Source organism: Epargyreus clarus, unplaced genomic scaffold (assembly GCF_041222505.1).
Source record: "Epargyreus clarus isolate Ecla_fem2 unplaced genomic scaffold, WU_Ecla_fem_2.2 ptg000007l, whole genome shotgun sequence".
Lineage (NCBI taxonomy): Eukaryota > Metazoa > Arthropoda > Insecta > Lepidoptera > Hesperiidae > Epargyreus > Epargyreus clarus.
This window is the reverse complement of record NW_027332215.1, coordinates 4,737,575-4,759,737: the sequence shown is the minus strand read 5'-3', so window position 1 is coordinate 4,759,737 and position 22,163 is coordinate 4,737,575. Positions and strand designations below refer to the sequence as shown.

General features: G+C 36.3%; 1 protein-coding gene across 5 annotated transcripts in view; it reads left to right on the top strand.

Moving 5' to 3' along the window:
- Nucleotides 1-21,659, top strand: part of LOC140743269 (glutamine synthetase 2 cytoplasmic) — an 87,810-nt gene extending 66,151 nt beyond the window's left edge. For 3 of the 5 annotated variants that reach the window (XM_073074422.1, XM_073074423.1, XM_073074421.1), the window contains 6 exons: nt 2,784-2,975; nt 6,558-6,719; nt 8,653-8,866; nt 17,193-17,450; nt 17,958-18,097; nt 18,420-21,659. In XM_073074422.1, coding sequence (XP_072930523.1) covers nt 2,784-2,975; nt 6,558-6,719; nt 8,653-8,866; nt 17,193-17,450; nt 17,958-18,097; nt 18,420-18,568 — 1,115 coding nt within the window. In that variant the 3' untranslated portion in view covers nt 18,569-21,659. The remainder of the gene's footprint in view (nt 1-2,783; nt 2,976-6,557; nt 6,720-8,652; nt 8,867-17,192; nt 17,451-17,957; nt 18,098-18,419) is intronic. The other 2 variants (XM_073074425.1, XM_073074424.1) reach the window with 1 other exon arrangement.
- Nucleotides 21,660-22,163: the final 504 nt, after the last annotated feature.

Sequence of the window (22,163 nt, the reverse complement as noted above, 5' to 3'; positions counted from 1 at the left end):
TGAGGCACGAAATTTTTACAACATACTAAGTATCTAGTAAGAAAACCATTTCGAGGATAGAAGTGTAATACTTTCCGTATTATTTACATTAATTTAATTGTTGTAGTCCTAGATATTCTAAAACTTTATCACAATTACAGATAGCTTGTAGAAATGGGCATGTGTAGAATTAAAAGCCTAACTGTATCTTAATTTAAAGGATACTTAATCAAATAATATTATCATTGTTAATAGTTATTAAATAATTATTGTTTAAAATATAAATAATATAAGTACTTGCGCGCAGTACTGTTCTATTTCGAGCTACATAACACTTTCAATTTACACTTTGGACATTGCAATCGCTTCCTTAATTGAATTTAAGTGAATAGACCTCATTAAAGGTTTGAAAACGAAACGTACCGAAACGAAAGGTTACCTTTTAAAATTCTTCAACGAAGGACCTTGTGCCGTTACATTTTATATATATAGTTTCGTACCGAGCTTTGCTCGCTTCCTTTTTGGTTAAAATTGTTTTTGTTCAAAGAAATAAATGAAATGAAATATACTCTTACCTACTTTTTTAGGCCTGCGGAGGCACTTACCACTACTACGTTTCGTACTGAGATTTGCTCGCTTCCTTTTTGGTTAAAATGGTTTTCGTGCACAGACATAAATGAATAGAAATTTCTTTATTTTGTATAAGCCTGTGGGAGCACTTACAAATTGTCAGTTACAAAATTTTTCTTCATACTCCTCAACTGAGAATTTAGGAGTTACAATGCATGGCAAATAGTTATATTTTTTCTAATATCTATCTAAATGGCAAACAAGCGTGCAGTCCACTTGACTGTCAGTGGTCGATGCTACCCAGGGATAAACATTCAATACGGCCTGATGCGTCGAGGGTCCCGGGTTCGATCCCCGGCCTGACATCTAAACGATGAATTTAGATTTCTGCTTCTGTCTCTGTGTGACATATACACAAAGTATATAAGTATAGACAAATACACAAAGTATTTGTCTATATGTATGTCCATAGCACCCTCGATACAGGGAATCCTAGTTTGGGGTTGTGAGTGTACAAAGGGTATAAGCGCAGAAAGCGTATAGTCAATAACAAAAAAATAATATTTAGAGACAGTTTAATGGTACTTTAATGGACGAGCGATTTCTTTGACGCATTGTATTCTATCCAATTGGCGTGTGTGATGGTATAAAAATACCACGATAGGTAGTTATTCAACAATGTACTGTACAGTAACATGAAACGACATAACGAGCCAGTTTTAATACATCCGTATTAGTAGCGTAATTAGCACAGTTCGCGTTAATTGCACGACCTTCGGTAGCTATTTGTAAACAACTTTTCACGTGAAATACCTTGGTAGGTATGTGCAGGAAATGTACTGCGTTCATGGTATGATATGTATTCTTATTAGTTTCTTTGTTCCCTAAGTTGACTTAGTTGTTAACTAAATGGTTGATGTTCGTTAACGGTTTAGGTTGTTCTATTCTTAAGGATTATAGCCGTTTTGTATCTACAGACATCGTAGGTCACAGGCACTGTTCGTGGCGAAATAAAACTGTATTGCTCTGCCATAGATTAGTAAAGATACTTCGCCGCCTTGAAATTGAATGAAGCCACAAACGGCTTATTAGTAAGTTCTTTTTTTGAATTCTTGACAAATAATAACATTTTTAAGAGAAAGTTACGAATAAATAAGTAATACTGCGTAATTTACGTAATAAATAAATAATTATTTCAAATATTTTAGGGACATTTTAGCACGGAGACATGGCAAAACATTTTTACGCAACTATTTCAATTCTCAAAACTGGGTACATTTTCTTGTTAGGAGTGAGTAATCTTAACTTATCTATGTGTTCTGCACATAGTGTGTGAACTCGTTTATATTTATATGCTGTGCATCTCACAATATTTCATGGGAAAATATGATTTTTTCTGACACGATAAGTTCAATAGGCAGGTATATAAATGGCCTTACACTAATTTGGATAAAAAGTGTAGAATTTATTATGTACACATGAACCTACATGCAACGAACGCTTTCTACACTCACAGCCCCAAACTAGGATTCCCTGTGTCGTGGGTGTCATGGACACACACATAGACAAATACACAAACACCCAGACCCAGAAACAGAAATCAAAATTCATCATTTAGATATCTCTCTGGCCGGGATCGAACCCGGGACCCTTTGCGCGTCAGACCGGTATGGTAACCGCTCCACCACGCGGGTCGTCTAATAATAAAAACGAAATATTTTTAATATAAATTGTGTCGGTGTACCAAATCTATATTAATATATTATTATAATTAACAGCTATATGTATATAAAATTAGCTATTACTAATATGTCAAGTACATAATCTGTTACTAATAGAATTCCAAATCGCTCATTATACACACTAAAGTTATCTTATCATATTGATTAATATAAGTAATTAAGTATGTTATAATTTGAGATGTAATTATATGTAGGCGTGATTTATTATAATTAGTAATTTCTTTACATTATATAATACACTGACCTAAACAATGAACATTCGACCGATAATCAAACAATATTTTTGAAATTTTTGATTATATTTTTATTTGATTCATCAAACAAAATGTAACATGTCTCTTTAGTTACTCAATACAAATATTTCATTGAAAATTAGCTAATAATAAATTAGTTAGTGACCAGCGGGGCGATAATTTAAATAATAACAATATTTAAGGCCATAACCACAACATTCGTACAGCTTAACATTTTTCTTATTGACTGTACTGACAGGCAAACTAGAAATGATTTTGGAAGAACTGAACCAGAAATGCAGTTTGAACGCTGCTGAATCTTTACAAAGGAAATATTCGATTGAACACAAACCACCCTTTTTCTCCCCGCGGGATCTCGATACCGCGTTCCAAGTGAAATGCAAGCTGCGAGAGCGAGAGAATACAAACAGCTTTGATGAGAATTTAAAAGGTTTCATGTTAATATTATACTTGCAGTCGTAGAAATGTTGGCCTGTACGATCATTCAATCCAAATAAAAAAAATAAGTTGTCTGTTCCTGTTTTATAATTAAATGGTAGACGGTCTTATAATTTTTACTAGATTAATTAGTATGTGTATTTTACTTAAATGACTATATAATTCGATTAGTAGATTTAGCGAATGTAAAGTAAATAAGAACAGAACATATCTTAAATGTTCAATAGCAATTTTGACAGCCGTAGAGTTACGATTCATTAATTCGCTTATCCGACCGATTAGCTTTAGATAATACAGAAGCACATTTCGTAACTAATAGTAACACTTCGTACGTATTCAGTACATACATACTTAGTTTTTATTGGTTTATGTAAGTGTAAAATATTTAAGTTAGCTAACTAGAAAGTATTACAGTTGTACTCTGTTTAACAACGAAGTAAAATTTAAAGTGTAGATAACTTTACAATAGTAAAGTTTAAAAACTGGGCAGGCGTTCCAGCTTGGTCCTCAGGGGTAGCGGCGCATCTGTGGACGACCTCAGGTACGAATATTTAATCCTATCTAGGGTTGATTACAGATGCCCATGGGCGGCAGTAGCCACTTACCATCAGGTGGACTGCATGCTCGTCTGCTACTCCTATATTATAAAAAGGTCAAGGTTCAAGGGTGTTACAGAAGATATTGTGGAAGGTTTTGGCAAACTATCAACAGTCGACGATTATACTACGACTATTCATAAAACCAAAAATAATTGCCTAAATATACTTAGATTTTTAGAAAATCGACACGTGTTCACTTATAGTTTCATTTATTTTTTCGTGATCTCTTTTTTGAAACTGTTGGATTGAAACTGAACTGTATTTACAATACTTTCATGTAAATCTCTGGTGGAAAGACACCCTTGGGGATGGCTACTAATATTAGTTCAGTAATAGACAATACAAACAAATAATAAGTCACATTATAAGTTGCTATAAATAAACGTACCAAAACTTAATTCGCTTATGAATTATTACCGTAAAAACAAACGGTAGTTAATTTTTAACCTATGTTGTACAAACGTAATAATGTCAGATGTTTTTGAAAAAAAAGTTCAGTGGAATTAACCTTGTTCTGTGACGCGGGCTGGCGGACGCACAAACGCCAATTAGACTTTACTTAACTGCAATGCAGGCAGTGATAGCCCAGTGGTTAAGAAACTCGGCCTCTCGATCGAGCGGTCCGAAGTTTAAATCCCAGGCACGCACGTCTGATTTACGGAATTATGTGCGTATTAGAAACTAATTGTCACTGACTAAAAACGGTGAAGGAAAACATCGTGAGGAAACCTGCATACCTGGGAGATTTATATAAAAAAAATCTTAAAGGTATGTGAAGTCTACCAATACGCACTGGGCCAGCGCGGTGGACTATGGCCTAATTCTTCTCGTTCTGAGATGAGACCCGTGCCCCGCAGTGGGACAATAATGGGTTGATGATGATAACTGCAACGCATTTTTTGCAACAAGCAGGAACTTGTAATTAATCTTGAGACAAAACAACTTATACTGCCGAGTTTCAGCAGTGGCTGTGTAATTATTACTAATATTATTCTAGCATAATATGTCGTTGTCAACCCATTACTGTCCCACTGCAGGGCACGGGTCTCTCCTGAGAAGGATTAGTCCACAGTCCACCGCGCCGGCAAAGTGCGTATTGGTAGACTTCCATTAACAATCGCTTTGTAAGATTTGTCAGGTATGCAGGTCGTCTCGCGATGTCTTCCTTCATCGTTAAAGCTAGTGATAATTAATTTCTAATACGCACATAAGTTTGAAAAATCAAAGGTGCCTCGAATTTGAACCTCGGACTTCGAGATCGAGAGGCCAAGTTTCAACCACTAGGCTATCACTGCTAATCCATTGTGAAAATTTGAACTTTCTGCCTATTGCGATTCAATAGCAAAAACAAATAATAGAGGAGATAAAGCCCTGTGACAGAGGGACTCACGGCGGAGGCTTAGAAATAAGGCTCCGTTTTTATCCTTTTTGCCACGGAACTCTAAAAAGGAAGAAATAGACAATGTTCCGCATGTTGATAAGAGGATGACAGCCGTAAATAATTCTGTTCCACTAGTTGACAACTTGTAACTAAAGTACGTTCTCACGGATGTTTACATAATTATGTTATAGTTGCCAGGCGCTCTATTCTTAGGCAAAGTAAAGTTAGGCAAGAACCTTCAAACTATAGTTCTAAACTTCGATACAGTGAAGAAAAGTAAGTAGTGAATACATAATTTATACATGTTTCGTAGTTATTCTACGTTTTGTTTTAAGTTTTAAAAAAGAGTCTAATGAGGGTACTTGTGTAAAGGTACATTATTTACGTGGTATAATATTGGTGACACACTTACTGTGGGTGGGTGCCGAGGAAAACGAATTACTAATGGATGAAAGCATGTTTTCTTTTTTAAAACACCTGTTCTGTTTCACACGTAGTTTTTTATGTTTACGTTACCATACCAAATCTGATGCGCAGAGGTACCAGGTTCGATCCCCGGTCAGACAGATATCTAAATGATGAATTTAGATTTCAGTTCTGGGCCTGGGTGTTTGTGTATTTATCTAAGTGTGTAGAGCGTTGAGTGATAATAAAAAAGGGTACTTTGAAAAATGCTAACAGCCTCGTAAAAGAAAAGGTACATTAAATGCACTAGCGGACTAAGAGCGTTTTCAGATTATCCGATCCGATATCGGTGTCGGACGACGATAGCCGACATCCGATAGCCGACACCATGTGCTATTTTCACATATTTCCGACAAAATCGTTCCGATACGGCCATTTGCTCGATAGCTTAGTGCGGACAGGTCATCATGGCAGACTATAATAGAAAACTTTATTTGCTGTATCTCTTATATTTGAGACGCAAAAAAAGATCTGTTCACAGACAGTATTGGATACATCCTATTGTGGAAGCTAGATATTCAGAGGGAGCATTTTACACTCTGTTTAGCAAGCTACAACACGCACCTAGAAAGTTTTTTAATTACTTTCGTATGAGTGAATCCACGTTCAATTATTTGCTAATTCATCTCACAAACAGTATCAAAACAGCTCAAAATGGCCGCCGCGCATCGGGCTCTACGCACACAGAGACAATTTAGATACACGTAGAGCACACATACAAACATTATCGCCCGACGGCTCACGGGCGTCCGATGGTGTCGCCAGCATATCGCTGTCGGCTCCGATATCCGATATCGGAACGGACAATGTGAAAGGCAGGTACATGTTTCATACATTTTACTTACCCCGATATCGTATCGGCGTCCGATACCGATATCGGATCGGATAATGTGAAAACGCTCTAAGAGGGAGGAAGGGTGGTCCGCTCCGGGCCTCTGGTTCTGGGGGGAGCCCCCAAAAGAGCTGCCAATCCTCCTGAACTAAAAAGAAGTTGTTGAAATGTTCATATAGACATAGAAATGTCTGAAATGTGTATTTGTCAACGAAAAAAATGGTCACCACGTCCAAACAATTACTGAAATACGTATTTCCGCCACTGACGAAATAATCCATGTGTAACATTTTCCAGAGCTGCCGATATGGAACTTCGACGGCAGCTCCACGGGGCAGGCGGACGGGCATAACTCCGACACGTTCCTCGTGCCACGCGCCATCTACAAGGACCCCTTCCGCCGCGGGAACCACGTGCTCGTCATGTGCGACACATACAAGTACAACATGGAGCCTACTAGTACGTATTACTTTTATTATTTAACTAAGGATTTCGGTTGTAAATCGGGCTCGGAGTACCGGTTATAAAATCAAGTTGCAATTATTATAGAACAAAACCCCGATTGACGACTGACTGTCGGTCATTCCTACAATTTAGACAAATTCAACGACACCTCTAAGTTAAAATCAGTCGTGTTGTTTGGGCTGCAGGGTGTACTAAGGAATGGGACTTCATTCGGATCTTGTGAAACACGCCCTTCACGCAAATTGATATAGGGTTTCAGAGTCTTCAGTTACTGACATTACGGTCAAGTTTTATCGACAAATCTAGAATTACTTTTCATTATTGAAAAACCATAATAAAATTACAGCCATATTTTTGCGGGCGTAAACACGCGCGATAGGAAAAAATGCCCTTTGAATGACAATTTGTAGATCTACCTACGTTATGATATTAACACGTCACTACTACTACCTTTGCGATAACTAAAGTAGAATACAAATAATATTTTAATCTCTTTCACTATTAATAACAAAGTTATAGACGACGTAGGTGCTTTGTTATCCAAGTCATGATTTAATACGTATTCTAATAAAGACAAATTAATCAATTCAACATGTAACTGTTATTTGAAGTTTCGCTGCACAACTGCATTGGCATTATGTGTAACATTGATATTTGTGTATTGGTAGCGATGATATTTGACTTTCAAAATCTGTTATTGTTTCTGCCTTATTCAAATGAATAGTTTCAATTGGAGATTGAACCGTTTTTGAAATTCCACGGAAACCCCACAGTGTTCTTTGTCGGGACCACGGGTATGCTAGTAGCGCTCGTTCGCAGTCCCGATGGCTGCATACAGTCAACCTGATGGCAATTAACATCTGTAATCAGGCTCAGGATTGGAGACATACTTGAGATCGACCACAAATGGGTTGCTACTCTTGAGGACTAAGTTGAAACGATTTGTATAAGTGACATTTTTATAGATTTTTAATAATAATTGATATATTTAAAAGTATTTAATTGGAGAATGAGGCTGCTATTAACTGTTATCTCGCATAAATAACTTATCGTAAAATTAACTTACCTACTTAAGTACCTTTAAGAACTTAAATAAAATGTTATTATTATTAGGTATAATTACAGTTCAACTTGTAATAAATTGAAGCCGTTCGATGTATTGAATAAAAAGCGTAAGTGCTTTTTGGAGGTTTTTAAAAACGACGGTTTTTATTACGTATCAACATGACGTGCCTATAATCAAAACAAACATATGTTGCACTGCAATCACACGTTAATAATAATAATTTAATATTTATTAAGGTTATTTGTCTCAAACAAAGATAACAAAACCTCCATAAGATAACAAAGTTCGGTAAGTATTTGGTTTGATATTCATTAACAGAGAAGGTATAGATGATAATGGCTATGTTTGGGAACAATTTCACCAAAAGAGTCGCCGCAAAGTTGCAAGACCACTGTTTGAGTATTTAAGGGCTATTCTCCGCAAATCGTACAACCACAAGTCGTTAAGTCCCTAACTGGTTTAAATTGTTTTACACGAGTTATATGTTTACTTATAAGTAAGCCTCAAGTTAACTTATGTTATTTTTAATGTGTCGGCTATTGTTTATATTTTCCGTACTATTCCGGATTCCGGATTATTGCGGATCACTATTTTTCGAGCTCATTCTTTAGCACGACCTACAACCCAAAGAACTTGGCGGCTATCAACATGTAGGTTGCCGTCATTGGTTGTCGTTGGATCCTTTTAAATTGTGGGAGTAACTTTATTTTTCGACGGTGGGATGTGAGGCGGTTGGGAGTGGCGCTTTATTTTTGGGCAGTCAGATCTTTTTTATTACTTATACTTAATAATTGCTAGTTGATTTCTGATGTAAAGGGTAGGTACGGCTGTGAATATATAGTTATGTGTTCTGTATTCCAGCGAGCAACCATCGCGTGCGTTGTCAGGCGGCGTACGACAAGTGCAAGGACGAGGAGCCGTGGTTCGGTATCGAGCAGGAGTACATCTTGCTGGACTCGGACCTCCGCCCCTTCGGCTGGCCCCCCGGCGGCTTCCCCCCACCGCAGGGGCCCTACTACTGCGGCGTTGGCGCCAACAAGGTCTTCGCTAGGGACCTCGTTGAGGCCCATTACAGGTATGTTGCTCTCCAAATATTATTATCGATATATTAGTCTCAAAGTAATATAAAGTAAATGGCGTTCTACATGCGCGGTTCTATTTTCTTCGCCGAAGTTCGGATAGTGACATTTATCGTCATAGAATAGTAAAGATTACTCACTCCTAACAAGAAAATGTAACCAGTTTTGAGAATTGAAATAGTTGCGTAAAAATGTTTTGCCACGTCTCCGTGCTAAAATTTCCCTAAAATATTTGAAATAATTATTTATTTATTATGTAAATTACGCAGTATTAGTTATCTATTCGTAAATTTTCTCTAAAAATGTTTTTATTTGTGAAGAATTCAAAAAAAGAACTTACTAATAAGCCGTTTGTGGCTTCATTCAATTTCAAGGCGGCGAAGTATCTTTACTAATTTATTTTTATCGTGCTTATTATTATTTTAATTTAGAAACTTCAGGTCCTAAATGTAATCGTTCGTACTACGAGATATAGAGATATTTTAAGTAACGTAACAGATATGATTTACATCTCCAAAGAACAAAATATGACAACAATAAAACGGAAACCAAATGCAAAGTACGTTCAACTTGTGTCATTCAGTTATCTGCCATTGTTTAGTCTCTGTTGTCCTGTTTTAAGAGTCATCAATGTGCGTAAATACCATTTTATCCGCGGGTAATTGAACTTTTGACACTATTAAGCATTGTATAACGAGATAAGAGTGTAAGAACCTTTTCACATATGGTCTAGTTATTTGTTATCTTCGGGATGACGTCAATCAAAATAGTTGAAAGCAATTAATTGTTTTTGAATTCATCAAAATGGATGGAAATATAATTGGTATTTCTTATCACGCTTTTTTAGCTTGACCTGTATGTATGAAAGGTCGTAATATATTCAAACTTTTCAATAATTTTTAAAAACCGATGACAATACACCTTTTTATAAATTTGTCCTATTGTCCTCGTCAGGATCATCCTGATTAATGGTTTTCCTTCTGGAGACATGTCCCTAGACACGACACGATAAAAAAAGTAAATAGGTAATAAGTTATAGTAAAACCTGCGACTGTGTTCAGGTAGAATCAGTGGTCTATATGGAGCTGGTTACATATGTTTATTTCTGCCTCATAACAGCAGTGTTAAGCGCTGCTGTGTTCTGGGTTGAAGGGTGTGGTAATGGAGACATACTTTTCCGCGGCGTTCCAGCTTAGTCCTCAGGGGTAGTGGCCTCAGCGACCTCATAGGAATATCTAAACCTATCTGGGGTTGATTACGATGTCCATGAGCGGCAGTTGCCACTTACCATCAGGTGCTCAGCTCAGCTGCAGGTCTGCTACTATTATAAAAAAAAATCTTATTAAAAAACATGTAACATGTAGTAATTAATAATTAAAAAAAATAAAAAAATATTATATATACAGGGTGTCCCGTAAGTACCACGACAAACTTGGGGAGAACATAGGTGAGGGTTTGACCTCTCTGGGAAAAAAAAATTACCTTAGTAAAAGTGTCACCGTTTTTGCACTATCAATTGTTTTAGATTTTTTGAGAAATTTAGCCCTCTTCATCTTCTTCCGTTAACTGCGTGTACAAATTTGGTGATGCAGTGTTTATTTTTTCTGTTAAATACTATCAGATAGTTGGTCTATCATACTGAAATGTAAATTGGTTAAAATATGTACAGGAACCATGAAAAAAATAGGGATATTTTTAGATTTTAATTTTTTTACTATTTTTCCCTCAACTTTGACTCGTCGCGGTGAAAAAAAAATGTACTGGACTAAAAGTGTACGTTGCACATAAAAATATGTCCAGTTAATAGAGATTTCGAAAAGGTACCACACTTACTATTTAAAGTTGAAGAAAAAAAGTTAAGGCCGTTTTTGCATGAAAGGGACTGAAACCAACTAAAACGTAATAATCGAGTTTTTATTTAAATTACGGTTTCTACCGACTCACAACGTGTCAGGCAGTGCTAAATCATATTATTACCTGGTTACACACTTAAAAATATCATTCTTCATTTGTAAAAACACAATTTAGTAACTAACTAGCAAACAAAGTAATACAATTTATTAAGTCAATTTTTACCTACTTTGAACTGTCGTTTCGAAGTGAAACTTCGTACATATATGTAATTTGAATGAGAATACCATAATTTGACATCTTGGAACAGATCTGATGATGGAGCCAGCAGGTGCATGGTTATTTTTTTAGTAAATCCCTCGAGTTTGGGCTAAATTGGTAAGAGATCTACCATCCATATCCTGGCTCCATCATCAGATCAGTTCCTAAATATCAAATTATGGTATTTTTATTCAAATTACATACATGTACGAAGTTTCACTTCGAAACCACAGTTCAAAGTAGGTAAAAATTGACTTAATAAATTGTATTACTTTGTTTGCTAGTTAGTTACTAAATTGTGTTTTTACAAATGAAGAATGATATTTTTAAGTGTGTAACCAGGTAATAATATGATTTAGTACTGCCTGACACGTTGTGAGTCGGTAGAAACCGTAATTTAAATAAAAACTCGATTATTACGTTTTAGTTGGTTTCAGTCCCTTTCATGCAAAAACGGCCTTAACTTTTTTTCTTCAACTTTAAATAGTAAGTGTGGTACCTTTTCGAAATCTCTATTAACTGGATATATTTTTATGTGCAACGTACACTTTTAGTCCAGTACATTTTTTTTTCACCGCGACGAGTCAAAGTTGAGGGAAAAATAGTAAAAAAATTAAAATCTAAAAATATCCCTATTTTTTTCATGGTTCCTGTACATATTTTAACCAATTTACATTTCAATATGATAGACCAACTATCTGATAGTATTTAACAGGAAAAATAAACACTGCATCACCAAATTTGTACACGCAGTTAACGAAAGAAGATGAAGAGGGCTGAATTTCTCAAAAAATCTAAAACAATTGATAGTGCAAAAACGGTGACACTTTTACTAAGTTATTTTTTTTTCCCAGAGAGGTCAGACCCTCACCTATGTTCTCCCCAAGTTTGTCGTGGTACTTACGGGACACCCTGTATATGTCGGCTGATGGCCACACATCTTCTTTGCTTCCTTCAGATAATAAGATCGTACATAGGGCGATGTAAGAGATCAGCGATCCAAATGACAATCATCACTAAATATTCACCATTACACTTTTATTATACAAACACAAATTCACAAGTCTCATCAAACAATGGAAACTAGAACAGAATAATAAGATTCATCTCGATTTCGGTTTACAACGATCCGTCGGAGCTCTCCTATCATTGCCGCCATGACAAGACCGTCTGTCTTCTTCTCCAACGTTCCGTTACGCCCGGCGTCATCTCTCGCCAAGGCGTTGTAAACTCCAATATGTTCGTAATTTGAATCACTCAAATGACCTGCGCCGACACGGCCTTCCTGACCCTCGCGTGTCCTCACGCGTATAAGATCTCCGCCGACACGCCACTCTTGACTAACACACGCCCTCGTGTCGTAAGCATCTGGAAAACAAGTCAACTATACACACAAGCCATATCCATTGATACGAATCTACAAAAACCCACCCAAATTTTTATTCCATTCCATTAGTCCGAGAACCCATATTCAATTGCACATTTTCTCACTTATAGGTCTCACGGTCCCATTTTTACCCTTTAGTTACAGAACTCTAAAATGCCCCCACAGTTTAATTGGTAATAAAATACTTCATGCGTCGTTGCCAAAGTTTGCATATTCAGCTTTCTAGTAGTCACAGGCCGCCAATCCAGGCAGTTCCCACAGAACCGGACGCCCCCTAGTAAGTCGGACGGGCAGAGGCGTTAACGCCTTTAAATGAGGCCAATATCAGAAAATCACAGTACCAATGTCGTCATATCTTTGCGTCACTAACAACTAAATAAACCGTGTGCAATCTTAATACCAGGGGCAAACAAGGAATACATCATATATCAACATTTTCATCTACCACGTATCAACATCTCGATCCAAGGCGTTGTAAACTCCAATATGTTCGTAATTTGAATCACTCAAATGACCTGCGCCGACATATATATATATACAGGGTGAATTTTTAAAACGGGCCTTCAGGGCCAAATCCGAAACTATAAGGATTAGCGAAAAATGCTGAAAGGAGTTACGAGGCCGATTTTGATAAAAACTAAAACTGCATCACTACTTTTTTAAAATAACTTTTTCCCTAGCCGGGAATCGAACGAGTTCATTTTGAAAAAAAATACACCCTCTTTATTATTCCACTATCTGATAGTGTTGCTTATAAGAATCAAAATCTGGGAAGTAATGATAAATGACAAACTAAAGGAAAAGCCTCAATTTTAAGAAAATACATATTTTTTTATATTAATTTGGCAGTTAAGTTCCCGCCATTCATCAATTTAAACATTTCGCGTATTAACAATTTTTTGGCTCAATGTTTCAAATCATTCGAAATGGACGTTTTGTTCTTCAAGAATTTATATTTTTATGTCCGACTTAGTTAAGGTTACTTTTAGGACCATTATAAGAGATTTAACTTGCTATGGGCGGAGATTCGTTTAATACAGATGTAAAATTGACAATTTGCGAGAATGTCTTTTTCGAGTAAAATCCGAGTGATAACTAAACAAAGAGACATAGAAAATTATATTTACTGTTGAAACGTAGTTATAAACAACAAACAATAACAATTTACTATTTAATCACTTATCTATTTTATTAAAAAATAAATCCTAAAAACGGCGGTAATTTACTTGCCAAACTATTACTTTCTCATACTAAGCCGTATGTCACGGTTATAACATCGAATAATTAGTTGATTAACCAACAAATTCTTCAATGGTATGACTTACGTATGTTTCTAAAGAATTACACATAAATCATTTGTTATGTATAATCCTTAAGGATTAGTATGGCAATGTATGGAAAAATATGTATTTTCTTCAAAATTTTCCTTTTCCTTTAATTTGTCACATAACATTACTTCCCAGAATTTGATCCTTATAAGCGACTCTATCAGATGGTGGAATAATATAGAGGGTGTAATTTTTTTAAAAATGAACTCGTTCGATTCCCGGCTAGGGAAAAAGATATTTTAAAAAAGTAATGATGCAGTTTTAGTTTTTATCAATTTCGGCCTCGTAGCTCCTTTCAGCATTTTTCGCTAATCCTTATAGTTTCGGATTTGGCCCTGAAGGCCCGTTTTAAAAATTCACCCTGTATATATATATATATATATATATATATATATATATATATATATATATATATATATATATAATATATATAATATTTTTAATTATTACATATATATATATATTATAAATAATATATTTAATAAATAATATTTTTTTATTTTTCAGTAATAATAATTAATTTTTAGTTAGTATGTATCTAAATTAGTCACACCTTTCTCAGAAAAACTCGCTAATACTTTAAAATATGCACTTCTCGTAAGATCAGAATCACAATGTTATCCAAATTTCGAAACCTTCCACTGTGTCCCCGTGGCCTAATAGGAAAGGCCCGGTTGTTGGTGCCGGAGACTGTGGGTTCGAATCCCACCGGGGAACACAAATATAAGGATATGACAAGTACCACGAGACAGACCCCGTTTTTGTTTTTTTTTTCGATTTTGCACACAAAGTTTATTTATATTTAACTTTATTATTATTTGTATTTATACATTCAACAAAATTTCCTAAAAAAATTAAATATATGTAGTTATTAAGTATAATAATTTCTTTATTGAATTTATGGTTACTCGGAATAATAATTTGTAAATGTTTTATTTTCTTATTTTTTACCCAATTGTTTTTTAGATTATGATTTTTTAACTAAACTAACATTTTTCTATTTCACAAATATTGAATACAACGCACTCTAGTGAAATTAATGCGAACTTTTAAGAAATGAAATCAACCCTTCGCATAAAACGGTGCCCCGTACACAGCGCCAGCCATAATGTAAAGCGACAGCGCCCTCTACCGAAACATCTAGAATTCATCATCATCAACCCATTACCGTCCCACTGTCGGGCACGGGTCTCCTCTCAGAATGAGAAGGATTAGGCCATAGTCCACCGCGCTGGCCAAGTGCGTATTGGTAGACTTCACATACCCTTAAGATTTTTTTTTTTTTTTTTATAAATCTCTCAGGTATGCAGGTTTCCTCACGATGTTTTCCTTCACCGTTTAAGCAAGTGATAATTAATTTCTAATACGCACATAAATTTGAAAATCAGAGGTGCGTGCCTGGGATTTGAACCTCGGACCCCTCGATCGAGAAGCCGCGTTTCTTAACCACTAGGCTGCTTTCACTGCTTCTAGAATCTAGAATTACCCCACATCAAAGTCTTCACTTGAATTTCTTAGATAAGCAAATTGGTCGTTACAATAATACATTTGTAATGTAATTTGTTTCAGAAGTAAGTCACGGTCTAGGAAATTTGAATGGACTAGCGATGCGCGATTGTTACTAAAAACAATCGAATTATTCGATTGTTATTGTGTTCGATTGTATTCGAATAACTATCGAAATTCTTCGATTGTATTCGAATAACTATCGAACAATCGAAATTGTTCGATTGTTGGTCGATTGTTCGATTGTTCGTCGATTGTTCGATTGTTCGATAGTTCGATTGTTCGTCGATTGTTCGATTGTTCGATAGTTCGATTGTTCGTCGATTGTTCGATTGTTCGATAGTTCGATTGTTGGTCGATTGTTCGATTGTTTGTCGATTGTTCGATTGTTGCTCGATTGTTTAGGACACGCAAAACTAGTAACAGCGCAGTCAAGCGATACGCGATTGTTACGTAAAAATACAATTATCGAAGCTATTTGGTTGTTGGTCAATTTTATTTAGTATACACAAAGCTACTAGCAGCGAAGACCCCCTAATTTCTGTGTTTAAGAAATCTGAGTCAGTCTTATATATTTGGTGGGGGAAGCACACGTGCGTCGTGCACCCTTCCGCTGCTTCGTTGCATTCCGTTATTTTATGGTGCGTCCACACCTTGCTTCTCGCACTGCTCACTGCGCCTCGTGGCCACACACTCTCACACCCTACTCGCGTTGTTAACATTATTTTTCTTTAAAGATATAGTATTTCACCGATTAATTTTAATGTAACTATGAGTACATAATTTTTTGTGATTATATTTTTCAGATGACCTCTTTTTGAAAACATTGTCATGAAACGAACTTAGGGGATGACTACATCTGGATTATCGATGATACTCCATAGTATTTGATACAAAATGATTTATGGTATAATTATTTCTCAACAATATATACAATTGACTAAAATGTAATACTTTACATTTTCCAACCAATGGCAAGTGACGATAGCTTTGCAACACGACGCACCTGCACATTGTCCTGAGCACACGTATGTGGCCGCGCGATATAATTTGTATTCGGTCGTCGATTGTTACTCCAAGGTCGATTTTTATTCGTACGTCGATTGTTATTTCAAGGTCGATTTTTATTCGAACGTCGATTGTTATTCGTACGTCGATTGTTATTCGTACGTCGATTTTTATTCGAACGTCGATTGTTATTCGTACGTCGATTGTTATTCGTACGTCGATTGTTATTCGTTCGTCGATTGTTATTCGTACGTCGATTGTTATTCGTACGTCGATTGTTATTCGAACGTCGATTGTTATTCGAACGTCGATTGTTATTCGATTGTTTTTTTGTTACTACGAATAAATCGACAATCGATTGTTGATTCCGTCGATTGTCGATTTATTCGATTGTTTTTTTTAGAACAATCGCCCATCGCTAGAATGGACCAACAATTCTGAAACGTAGACGTCTACTGGCTAAGTAGAACAAAATACACAAAGTAAAAAGTTTTTAAAATGCACATTTCAAATTAAATATACGTGTGTGCACCATCGTCATTTATAGTGGCGTTATATGAATAATTTGCGTTGATTTTTTTTATTTGTACACATTGAGTTCATCATCATCAACCTCATCATATTATTCCGCTGTTAGGTACGGGACTCCTCTTAGGATGAGAAAAATACGTCCATCACACTGGCAAATTGCGTATTGGTAGCATTCACACGACTTTGTCAGCATTTTTTCAAGTAACTGAGGCATGTAGTTTATGTTTTTGTGTTCGCTCGCGATGTTTTCTTTCACGGTTAAAGCAAGTGGTAATTCATCTAAGTATCTGCAAAATCTGGAATTCACATTTCGAGCTCCAAATTCACATTTCGAGCTTCATACCCCTTGCTTTGAAATGCATTGAATTTCAAACCATTAAGATATAGTAGTCCCAGTATAGTAGCAAGTATAGTACACTGTAAAATCAAGGAATTCATTTATTATTGCAGATGTTGCCTCTTCGCCGGGGTACCGATATCGGGCACCAACGCGGAGGTGATGCCATCGCAATGGGAGTTCCAAGTGGGGCCATCTCTGGGCGTCTCAGCCGGCGACGACCTGTGGGTCGCGCGGTACATTCTTCATAGACTTGCTGAGGAGTACGGCGTGATCGTCTCGTTCGATCCCAAGCCGGTGCAGGACTGGAACGGCTCTGGAGCCCACACCAACTTCTCCACGAAGAAGATGCGCGAAGAGAACGGTATTATGTGAGTACAATTTGGTCTTCTTAACTTTAGAAAGCTTGTCCTATTTGTGTTTCATGTCCGAAAAACTCTGGACTAAATCTTAGCATTCTGATAACATTAAGATAAATCATGTATTTGCATACCAAGCACATAAGGGAACACCTTGGGTAAAGCCTCACATCTCGACATGGAGTGAAAGAGTTGAAGCTAGTCCACACTGACCAAGTGCAAATTGGTAGGCAGCAGAATTTGATAAGCTCTAATACTTTCTCAGAGAGACTACCCGTCTTCTCTTTTTGTCTTTGCACTTTAAAAATATCTTGTTGTACTTAGTAAATTAGATTAAGGTAGAGGCCTCGTGAGATACGAAGGACACGAACGACCAGGATTTGATATTTGCGGTCATCAAATTTTGCAATTTATAAGTCTCCAAGGAACTATCCGGAAATATAATTTGATACTCTCGAGCGACTTGGTCAATTATTTCTCGTTTCTCGCGCATATCTTACGATTCGGATGGTGTTACAGTGAGATCGAGAAGGCAATCGACAAGCTATCGAAGGTGCACATGAAGCACATCAAGGTGTACGACCCTCGCGGCGGCAAGGACAACGAGCGGCGGCTCACCGGCCTGCACGAGACGGCCAGCATCAACGACTTCAGCGCTGGTCAGACATTACTTGCTTACTCAATGTTTACTTAAAGCTTTTGCGCTTTGTAAGTTTTGGCTGCCGTAGCAGAGTGGGCACTGCGATCCAAGTACGAATCCCGACCAGACAAATATCTGAATGAATTTAGATTTCTAATCTGGGTTTGCCCAATTGACAAGGTCCAGTTTCTACCACTATGCGATCCAACTTGATCCTCAGGTGTACCAACGCGTCTCTGGACGACTTTAAGTACGAATATAATCCTATCTGCAGTTAATTACGTTTACATCCGATGTATCATTTGCTGCTGTTTTATGACTAAATATATATGGTATCGCAGGTGTGGCGAACCGCGGCAGCAGCATCCGCATCCCGCGCACAGTGGCGGAGGAGAAGAAGGGTTACCTGGAGGACCGCCGACCGGCCTCCAACTGCGATCCGTACGCCGTCACCGACGCGCTCATGCGCACCTGCATACTCGACGAGTAGCGCGCGACGGGGCGACGGCACGACGGCGGCACGACGACGGCACGACGCGCGGGACGACCACGACGCGATGCGGATATGTCGTGACGTATCGTCGGATTGGTTTAGTGTGCTATCTTTTATGAGTGTTCAAATGTCAAGTTTAACAGTGCAAAAGACATTAAATTTACAGGAGAGCAATAATTATGTCCAAATTATTGATGAATATATGTTAAGACATTTTTCGTGTACCTATATTCATAAATGGATTTAGCATATTTAAACCAAGCCGACGATATAACTATCAACACTAATTGTAGATATAAATTCGCATGCGACACATACGGTACAGACAACTTTTCGGGTCGTTACGTTTTATTTAAATTTTACAGTGACGATAATTACAACTATTGTGTATAAAAAGTCGATGCTCAAAGATAGCTGATTGTACGACACTTCGAGACGATATTCAGTAGAGGAACGCGCTCGAATACAAAAATATATTTTTGTTGATATCGTCACGTTAAAAAACAATTTAGTCGTGTGTCGTGTGTCGCATGTCGTGTCATGTCGTGTCGCGTGCAGTGGAGGAACGCTCTATGTGTCGCGTGACCGATGTACCACTGCTCGCAAGCCTTGTACGCACGCGGTGGACGAAACAATAGAAGTGCCTTACATACATTTCATTTAAATTTTATTAATTCTTTCGGTATTTTATTAATTCTTTTTAGAAGAGAGTTTCGTGTGCGATGAGCCGCTTAAATCGTACGCAAGGAACGTTTAATTTGGCGGAATAAGTGCAACATAAATAATGTATGGGGACTTTATACTTGATACTGACATCTGGAGTTTGTTTTAAGGATGCTCATGCATTTCACACATACTACATACAACTTATTCATATGAACGTCCATACATGCATACAAGGCTTTCATGAAGGCGCGACTACACTACTCTCTTACTTATTGATGAAAAATAAAATATAAGAAGATTTCAGTAGGTAAGAGGCAAGTGCGGCTAAGCCATGAGTAGTGTACCTGGCCTACAGTCCAGATGAAAAGTTAATGACCGGTTCATACTAGTTTGTCAGTTTTAGTAATTCAGTTGTATGACAATCATAGTAATTAGTCAAAATATTACCTGCGCTTGAAAATTGGAACTAAAATGATACTGTATTTATGTATGGACCAGCCATTATCGATAGAGGTAGACAGTTTCACATATGATATAAAACAACATAATGATATTAAGACAGAGCAATCTGAGGTCAGATTCAGTGTCATAGATTTAAATGTAGGCCACTTATCATAGAATAAAATATATCAATGTTTTAATACGTCACTGCTGAGAAGAATGCGTTGACACTGATCTGACTGGGAATTCTGTAATAAAACCATCGCTAGGAAAATTAATATTTTTAAGTGGAGTTTACTATAACACGTCAATTAGTAAGGAGCCCGGCACCTGACGCTACGACCGCGCATTGCATAGTAATAATATAATAATACAAATCGACAATAGACTATGGGCACGTTAGTAAATTTTTTACAGATTTAACATGTAGATAGCTAAGATTTTACAATTTTACACTTTTTATAAGTCCTTTGGCAAGCAACAGAAAACGCCGCGCGAATCGAAAAATTGTTATTGGTTACGATTCGCGCTCCTTGTTCCGATATTCAGAGAAGGCTTGTCCTGATTATAATTATAATTTTGTTTACGATAATAGTTAAAAGTCAATTGGCTAAGAAGCATAAGCCTATATTAATATAACCCATACTAAACACCGTCACATTTCATTGTGCAATTACCAATTAAATCTAAATAACCGCTTTAATTGTAACGGTTCCGATTCAAATTACTAGATTTATTTTTGAATACTTTGACACACATCGTGAATCGCGGGGAAAAGCGACCTACAATTTGACAATTTTTATGATGGCAATGATGGCAGTTGACAATTCTGTAGCGATCCTTCGAAGACCATAATGACCGCTACCATTATTATGATCAAGATAAATGAGGGTACATTTCATCACAGTCGTTTAGGATCGTATAATCGAATAGGATTAAAAGTTAGGACGGCCACATACATACAATATTACTGACAATAATGTCATATGTTCCGGGTCGCCATTTTATTATTTGTTTTTCCAAACACTACAACAAATTTGGTCGAATTCATACAAAAATATTTAATAAATATTTTTTGCAATAATGAAGGTCATGCGAACACATGATAGAGATAGTGCGTACAAAGGACCACATAAGATATTAATAATTAATAATGGAATATATTATAATTGTAATAGATATATTTTACGAATATTATGTGATATTTAAAAATTAATTGTTATTTTGATGTTAATAATAGTTTATGCGTATACAAAATAACCACATATCATTATTTCTAACATGTTCATTTATTGTCTGGAAATGTTAGTGATTTGAAGGATATATTGGATTTTTTCTAAGCTATTGTATGAAGGTTAAAAATGTTATGAGTATTGAATGTGCCTCAGGTCAAATGTACATCTTAAATTTTTTGCGGTTTTTAAAAGTCAAGTAGTGATGAAGAAAATGTTTTGCAAATTAATTGTTTTCGATCAAAAAATATATGTATATTTGATGTGTAAAAGCTTTAAGAAGATTTGTAATGTTCTTTCCCTGAAGCACATTTTATACTAATTGTGTTGAATTCGCCACTTCATCCTAGATCTTAGTTAAAACATCATCTAGGATGAAATGTTCGTAATGTTCATTTGACGGTCGCTACTAACAAATGCCTTTTGGATATAGATAATTTATTGTCTAATTACCTAACGACATATTATATTAGATTAGGGTATAGTTGTAATGCAATACGAAGTTCTAAATTGAAACGTAGGTAATAAAGAGAGCCTTTTAAAGTAAGCACTCATGAACCAAGTCTTATCCAGAGTACTATTAAGCACAAAGTAGGTTCGTATACATTTATACTGCGTTTACGAGATATTTTATTATTTTGGTTAGCAGGCGGTCGAGGTATTGAAAATTTTATTTAAAGTTATATAGGAACATGTATTGTTATTATGAAAGAAAAGTTATAAGAAATAAAGGACACTTTGTTTTATGACTATATTGTTTTATTTATTCAATGATATTCCTATTTCAAATAAAATACCACAGACCTATTTAACAAATACCTATCGGTCTGTGTAAAATACAGATGATTGACCAATAAACTATGACAGAAGATTGAAATGGTTTTGAAAATTGAGGCTGTTAGAACAAGAGTAGCCTAACTACAAAAAACGATATACAATATCGAGAAAAGTAAAAGTGTATAGTCCGCTCTGAAGTTGTTGCGAGGAGGTGTAGTCATACAATTTACTATGGCGACGCGATTCATTTCATTAATCAGAGCGGACTGGCAGTTTTATGAGGACTATACAACATTTTTAAATTATAAAATACAGATAGGTCAAAAATCATTAAAATGCAGTTAGACCACTCTGGTTCTAGCAGCCTCAATTCATGTGAATCAACATTCATTTATTCGTGTAAATCATTTTAGCAAGAAAGGAGAATGAACATAGTGGGCCAAACTGAAACAAGTTGAGATATAGTCTAAAAAATT